This window comes from Pteropus vampyrus, unplaced genomic scaffold (genome assembly GCF_000151845.1).
Source record: "Pteropus vampyrus isolate Shadow unplaced genomic scaffold, Pvam_2.0 Scaffold223, whole genome shotgun sequence".
NCBI classification, from domain to species: domain Eukaryota; kingdom Metazoa; phylum Chordata; class Mammalia; order Chiroptera; family Pteropodidae; genus Pteropus; species Pteropus vampyrus.
The window spans coordinates 517677-525550 of record NW_011889004.1 but is presented as its reverse complement, the minus strand read 5'-3'; the positions used below and the strand labels follow the sequence as shown (position 1 = coordinate 525550).

Genomic DNA, 7874 nt, shown 5'->3' with positions numbered 1-7874 from the left:
CCATACTTCTCTGCCCTGGCCCCTGATCCTGACAGCTGTGAACCCATTGGGGCACCCTGGGGGAAGCTATTCAGAAACTTCCTGCCCGACTTGGGAGGGGCTGTGACCATCTTAAGCCCTGGCTTCTGGCCCTAGCTCTGCCATGAAGCACCAGCAGTCCCAGGTAAGGGCTTGTCCCCTTGGGCCCCAGCAAGGACACTGCCTGGGTTAGGTGGGATGCTGTAAGGACAATCTAGCAAGGGTGACAAGTCAGGCTGCTGGTAACATCCACATTGAGAATTAGTCGAAGGTCCTCCTGAGGAACCCACAGGTAAAGCTTGGTACCCTCAACTCAGACACCCCAGATCCTTCAGACACTGGCTCTTACCTTCTGGGCTGACAAGCAGAAGTGATGACAGTCACAGCTGTTTACTGAGCATTTTACTAGACACCTGACACTATGGGAGTCTGCATAACATTATCATGAACACCTTCACACATCACTGGGAGGCAGCTTTCAGAATTTCTACCCCTAATTTAGACACGAGGAAGAAGGTCCACAGAGGAAACGTATCTGGGCTGGACTGTGAACCCAGGGCAGACTGACTTCAGAGCCCAAGCCCAGAACCACTGCACCTATCTTCTGGCACCCAAAGGGGTCCTTGGACATCCAGACAGCACTGAGCAGTGACCAGGCAGGCCCATCTCAGTAAATACCCAGGCTGGTCCAGCCTGGAGCACAGGGCATTAGGTGCCCTTCTCCAACTCCAAGAAGGCGCATGAACAGAATATAATTGGCTGCAAAACTCTAGCCATTTAATAACAAATGCTTCCCTACCCTCTTCCACCTCACAGCGCCGGGAGAATCATGGGTCCAACCATATGTGTGTGGTGTGGGGGGAGAGGAGACTGCGGAAAGCCAGGGTGCACGGGAGTGGCTGGTGAAGCACTGGTTGGGACCCTGCTCCCCCATGTCGCTGACTCTTAGGAGACAGAGTCAGGCTGGGCACAGTGGCCTCTTCTCTGCCCAGCCACCAGCAGAGTTCCATCCAAGGGAGCCCAGGACAGCCCACGGGCCCAGCCAGAGAGCACGAAAGGAAGCCAGGGCTGGCAGGGGGAGGAGGAGGAGGATGAAAACAGAAGACACTCTAGGACTCCAGTCTGCCACCAAGCCTGGGTCCTCTGGCCTGCTTGTGCCAAGTCCAACTGCCAGGAGCTGGCCTCGCTCATCAAGAGGCTGCCACCACTCACACTGGCCTTGTCTTCTTGGCCTTCTTCTCAGACCTTATGGCCTCATCGTGGGCTTTCCGCTTCTCTGCCAGTTTGTTGGCCTATGAGGAAAAAGGGGGTGGTCAGGCTGTGATGGGGATGGAAGAGGTGAGCAGGGAAAGGGGCTTCCCCCTTCTCTTGAGGCTATCCCTTAAAAACAGGGGTTCCAGAGAAGTAACAGGCAATTACCATGGGGAAAAACAAATCGAACAGATGAGGAAACAAGCCTTCGCCTTTGCCTTTAAAACTCTATTATTTCATAGGTCCACAAGTTAGGAAAATCCCTGGCTCCCACAGCTGGAGGCAACTGCCCCATCTGCCCCCTCCCCTTGGGAAAGCTGAGTAGCAGCTGCTGGGGAAGAGTCAAGTTGAAAAGGTCTTTCCCCCAGGACCATCTGGCAATATCTATTACACAACAGGTAGGCCTTTCAATTCAGCAATTATACTCCTAAGAATTAACCCTGCAGCTAGCAGGCAAGGACAGCTCAAGGTTTTTTTCCAAGAATGACTGAAAATGGAAAATCTAATCCAATCAGCAAGAAACAGGCTACATATTGTATAACATTCATGCTATAGTTAAATGAAAAGCACTAGAAAACAATCTTTTGTAGTCCGATACACCCAAAATAATGTGTTCTAACACGCATAAAAGAAACCTGGGGGCTATTACTATATCCATTGCAAAGTGCTGATGTGCACGGAACTTTTGTTTGTTTTACAGTGTGGTTTTGTGAACAAGAGGAAATAAAATAGAGAGATGCTTAACTAAAACCTCCCACGGACTCTCCTACCAATTAAGTGATCCTTCATAAGAGCAGGTCCTGAGTCTGCTAGTACAGCTCTGTCCCCAGATACCAGCAGACTCAAAAACAGCCAGGTGTAGGAAGGAGACAGAAGTCCTGCAGAAAGCCCAGTTGAGAGCTACTGATGCCAAGATGCCCACACAGGCCTGGATGGGGGCTGGGCCAGGCAGGCAACTTCAGAAAAAGGCTAGAACAGGGCCCTGAGTCTGCCCAGAAGAGAGACAGCTGGACTCAAAGTTCACCTATGTGGCCACATCTGGTGGCCACACCTGGAGTCTCAGGCGGGTGGCAGGGACTTACCTCACGGATTTTGCGCCTCTTGCCAAACATGATCTTGTTGTAGAGGTACTTCTCCCGCTTCTTCATCATCATGATGGCCAGGCGCTTGGCCTCACTCTCCTCCTCCTGGGCCAGCCGCTGCTTATCCTCCAGCTTTACAGTGCCTGCCATCACCCTGGGTTTCTGGGAACACAGGGTGGACAGTTATAGATGCAGCTCCCCACACCCACCCATACCAGGGGTGGGCCAAGGCTGACACCAAGATGACCAGTGGGACTGCTTCCCAGGCCGCCCTGTAGTCAGCTCTCCAGTACCTTTTCCTCCATCCTCTGCTCCTCCAGGGCTGTCAGCCGGGCTTCTTCTTCCTTTTCCGAACCAGCCTCCACATCATCTTCTTCCTCCTCTTCATTTTCTCCTTCTTCATCACCATCATTATCTTCCTCCCCCTCCTCCTCCTCTTCAGATTCATTCAAATCCCCTATAAATAGCCGATGACTTTTGAATGCCCTGGGACCCTGTTCTTCTAAAGGCAAAGCGAGAACTGGCACCAGGTACCACCATCTTTGACTCTGGGGACATCCCACCAGCAGTGCAGAGCTGTCCCAACTGTGTCCCACTCTGGCACCTCTCCTCACAGCCCCAGGTGCCTTCAGAGGCAACTCAAGGCCCCCCTCTCCTGAGCTCTGTGCCTCCTATGTTAACTTCAATGACAACTTTCAGACCGTTCTTCTGCCCAGTTACTCTGAACATCTAGGAACACCTGATTATAGGACACAAACGTCCCTTTCTCCTAACTGTTACTCCAAAGATGGGTTTAAAGGGCTTTGTGCCTCTGCTGCCCTGTTCTCTGGAGTTTGCCACCTTTGTAGCCAAGAAGGGAAACAGGAAACAGCTGAGACGCAGCCAGGGGACCACAGCCAGCCCCAAGGAGCCTGCCCATCCTGCTGCCTGGCCCAGCCTCTCCCACTCACCTGGATGCTCTCCCCGCTGCAGGGCCAGCAGCTTCAGCTTCTCAGGGGGGACGTAATCGCCTTCCTTCTCCGACACGAAGGGCGAGAGGTGTGGGGGCAGCTGCACCCCAGGGAAGTAGTCTGCCACAGGGAGGAGGAGCCGAGCGTTCACAGAGTCAAACACCCACTGGGGCTGCACGTAGTACCTGGTGCAGAGCGGCGGCAGAGACAGGTCACAGGGGCCACATGAGGTCCCGCTGTATCCACAGGGGCCTTGAGACAGACGTCTGTACCCAGACCCCAAACAGGTAGAGAGAGATGAGGGCTATGGGAGCCTACCTGCCGATGACAGGGGTCTGCTGCCCAGGCCGGTCAACAATCTGGTGAGTGATGCAGGAGTCTGTAACGTCGTAGGTGGCCCCGATGCACAGAGACTTGTCCCACGATACGTCTCCCCCAAAACTCCTACAGGCACAGGGGGAGCCCACAAGAACATTCAGGTATGAGGTGCCTGCCCTGGGACCTACTGGCCCACAAGCTCATCCTCCTGGGAAATGGCTGTCTCCTCCCCACCCCAAGATCCCCTATCTGACTGATGTCTCCAATGCTGACCCGGTGGAGACCTTCTGCCCAAAGCTGGTGAGAAAGTGATGACAGCGACCCTGTGATGAGCACTTCCCACGTGCTCGGGGCATGCTGAGCACTTTCTTTGCACTATTTTGTTGAATCTTCACAACAGCCCTAATAAGTGGATAATGACACCATCCCAGTGTTACTGGTGGGCATCCAAGACTGCTCCAGGCAGGGCAAGACCCAGCCCAGAGTGTGACTGAGCCAGTTCTGTGTGTGGGCTTCCCTACCTGATAATGAAAGCCAGGGCCTCACGTGGCACTTCACGGTTCAGGAAGAACTTCAGGCCTTCAAAGAGCTTCTTGTGCTTCTCCTGTGCCTCCAGTTCCTTCCTGCGGCCCTCCTCCTGTGCTGCCATGTCCTGCCGACAAAGGGGCCAGAACTCACACCATCAGGCCCATTCACACCCCCACCGGAGGTCAGGGGTTGCAAATGACACCCCCAGCTTCCTTCTAGACCTTCTAGTCCCAATGCTCCCTGCCTGCCCGCTCCTTCTGAAAAACCATGCAGTCCTTACCCCATCAGCAGGAAACTCGTCCACCTCGACCTCTTCCTCTGCAGGCACCACCACTCGGGCCAGACTGGCACTGAGGGCCGCCAGTTTCTACAGAAAAGCAGGGCTTCGAGGCTGTTGTTTGCAGGGGGATGGCAGGGGGCATCTGGGGGTGTAGCCAGGGTCGGGGAGGGGTAGCAGTAATAGTTCTGGGACATTAGTGGGTCTGAGTTCTAAGGAAAGTCCCAAAACCACATATGTAGCCACAACCACTCCCACACCTGGGCCAGGGATGGGAGATGCAGAGCTGATGCTCTAGAAGCCCGTCTCACCTCCATAGAGCTCTCAGAGTCTAACGCGTAGCTGTCTTCATGGGCTATCGCCTCTACATGGGCCTGACCCTCGAGCTGGGAGACAGGGGAAGGTCAGAGGAAGAGGATGCCCATAGTACCCACTGCCATGTAGGGGAAGAAGGGCTGTAGCCCCTTCGCAGTGAGGAGGTGGCGCTGGGCTGGGGCCCTACCTTGGGCGGGTAGTGCAGGTTGAGTAACTGGTAGAGGCGAAAGTTGACGAAGCCCAGCAGAGTGGTATAGAATTCAGTGAAGGTGGCCATGACCCTGTAGTCCACATCTGTTGGGTGCTGGGGAGCACAGGAGGCACATCAGCAGGGTAGGGGCAAAGACGGCACTGACAACCTACACAAGGCAAGGAGCTCCTCAAAGGCAGCCCTGCCTTCGGAGCTCTGCCCTAGGGGAAGGGGCTGTGTAGTATGTCCCCACCCAGGAGCATTCTGGGCACCAGAGAGGCTCTAGACAGGAGTCGTAAGGGTTAGGGATATCCTGGAGGCCAGTGCCAGATTCTCAAGCCATAAAAGGGGAGCTAGGAGAGAGAGCACGAACACCTTTGCCATGCTGTTTCCAGGATGGCAGGCGCCCTCCCTCTCCTGCTCCAGTTCTCCCCTCACCTTGCAAGTCCCAGCTCAGACTTCTGTCTTTGCAGAGGCCATCTTCCCCAACCAGTCTGGTCAGAGCTCATGCCTTCCCCATCCTGAAACCCTCATTTACTGTCTTCTCCAGGGCCAGCCTGAGAGCATCTAGGGGGCAGTAATCCCAGAGCCCAGTCCTACTGCTAGCCCAGCTGAGAGAGGTGGCTTTGGAGTAGTCTGTCTGCCCAGTAAGGGCAATGAGTGGACGACACTCAGTGTCCTCGAGCCCTGGCAGGAGCCTTGGGATGGACACTCAGAATTCAGCAACCCGACCGAGGGCCCAAACCTGAGATAGACTGGGGCAGCTGCCTGACTCAAACCCAGGGTGATCTGGAGAAATGGAGAGCAGAAAGGTTGCCTGCTTCGAGCAAAGGTACAGGGCCATCCTTGTGAGCTGCCAACCCAGCAAGCAGGGGACATGGGAGGGCTCATCTTTGACTTTGAGGAGTTAATAAAACAAAACAGGGCAAGGACCTGAGACCTAGACCAAAGCACCTCGACTCTTGAGAAGCACTGCCCTTCCAACCAAGGAGGCTAAGGCCAGTCCCACGGACCCCCAGGACCTGGACGGGAGGTTATACCAAGCAATGCCTAAATTGGTAGTAATCACAATAACCCTTTTGTGCTGAGTATGCTTGTGACTAAGCTGTTTCTCCATCCTGTCATCAGGCAGTGACCTGGGCTGTAAGGGCACAGGGCCACGAGGTACCCTACCTTTCCCCGCACCTACACCTCCATCCTTCTGAGACCATCTGCCAGGACCCTTAATGGGCCTGGTGAGCATCTGAGTACCAACTCCATTTCCCACAGTACAGTGCTGAGAGGGCCCCCGACACCGGCTTGGGCCCCACTTCGGGGAGCTCAGCACTGGCTGCTGAGGGGGAGAGGGCACATCAGGGTCTCAGCTATGACCCAGGACCAGTCCCCCATCCTGCTCAGAGGAAGTAGAGGTAGTAAGCTGGCCAAGAAGGAAGAATGAGTGGCCGTTCCCTTCCCCCCAGCCAGCTGTGTGGAGGCTGGCCTCCACAGGGCCCTATTCACCACCCAGGAGGACACACAAAGACCAGTCTGAGCAGCACGGGGGTGGGACATTAGAGAAAAGGAAGGAGCGGGAGGGCCACAGAGGAAGAAGGGAAGGAAGACCGAAGAAGGCAGGAAGGAGGAGGAGAGGAGGGAACAGAACAGGGAAGAGGAAAGAGCCACGGGCTCTGGCACACGCACCTGTCCCATGGAGTGAGAACGTGGACTACGCTCACCTCTCACTCACAGACTATAGCCTACCACCATCACCGCTGTTTGGCAGTCAGAGTGGTTCCGGTCCTCGAACCCCCACTAGCCCAGGGTAAAGGAGAAGAGCCCAGACCACCGGCTCACTCTGGAGCACCTAATACCTGGTCAGCAAACCCACCGTCCAGCCAGGCTGGCACATCTGCTCTCCACTGAAGGCACCAGCTCCCATTCAATGCACGAGTAGGAAGCTAGGCAGAGTGCAGGCCCACAGAATGACAAGGTGGTGAACCTGGCTGAGACTAGAGGCTAATGAAGACCTGGCAGACCCCTCCTGACTCGTCTTCAGTGAGTGATGCCATCTAGGGCTGGAAGACTAGAGACTAGAGGCTGTTTTGTTCTCTAAAGAGACAAAACCAGAATTTCTCTCCAAAAATTCCCAGCCTAAAAAGACAAATAAGTAGTGCCACCCTCCCCAATCTCCCCCAGTGCTCTCAGCAATATGGGGGTAATGGGGGTGGAGGAAGCTGAGGAGTTAAGCAAAGTGGCTTGGCCAAGGTGTGGTAGCTGCCGGCAACAGAGCAGGAAGAGGCCCCCAGTGGGTCTGAGGGTGGGGCTGGGCTTAGCCACTGTCCGGACCTCCGCAGCCACTCACTATTCAATCAGTGACCCCAAAGGGCCAAGCACTAGGCACTTTGAAATTTTTTCTTCAGTCCTCACAACAATACTTAGAAAGTGGAAGCGTATCACAAATTGAGATATGGAGAGATGAAGGAACATGTTTGAGATTACCCAGCTAGGGGCTGCTGGAGCCAGGCTGGCTGGAGCTCTTATTCCAACGTTGTGCAGCATGCTCCCCACCCGACCCCACATCCCCACCAACACTTAGGAACCCAGCACATGCTGCACTCCGCAGGACAGCAAACCCCCCTCGCTCATGCCCTTATCTCTGTCTAGGAGCTAGAGGGAGCAATGGCCTGCCCCATGGGCACACTCACATCATGGGAGAAGGTGTAGGGCGTGATCCACACGATGGGCTGCCCCAGCACTTCGGCCTGGTAGTAAATGCCTTTGATGGACAAGAAGACCTGGAGGGTGGAAGAGACAGCATGGTGAAAACCAAGGGAACAGTGGGAAAGAGAGCAGGTGGAGCCCTGCCACGTGGCCCTGGGCTCACCTTGCGCAGGGCCCGGGCGGCGATGATGTAGTGCAGGAACTCCACGGTGAGCCGGCGGCACAGCTGAATGGTCTGCACATGG

The 7874-nt window shown here is 55.2% G+C and overlaps 1 protein-coding gene across 1 annotated transcript in view; it reads right to left on the bottom strand.

Annotated features, from left to right (window-relative positions):
• Positions 1-213: 213 nt before the first annotated feature.
• PES1 (pescadillo ribosomal biogenesis factor 1) overlaps positions 214-7874 on the bottom strand; it is a 15778-nt gene continuing 8117 nt past the window's right edge. The window contains exons 5-15 of the mRNA XM_011373391.2: positions 7793-7873; positions 7614-7703; positions 4927-5043; positions 4736-4810; positions 4428-4514; positions 4141-4271; positions 3620-3745; positions 3302-3486; positions 2645-2808; positions 2352-2513; positions 214-1310 (exon numbers count right to left, since the gene is read on the bottom strand). Coding sequence (XP_011371693.1) covers positions 1227-1310; positions 2352-2513; positions 2645-2808; positions 3302-3486; positions 3620-3745; positions 4141-4271; positions 4428-4514; positions 4736-4810; positions 4927-5043; positions 7614-7703; positions 7793-7873 — 1302 coding nt within the window. The 3' untranslated portion in view covers positions 214-1226. The remainder of the gene's footprint in view (positions 1311-2351; positions 2514-2644; positions 2809-3301; positions 3487-3619; positions 3746-4140; positions 4272-4427; positions 4515-4735; positions 4811-4926; positions 5044-7613; positions 7704-7792; position 7874) is intronic.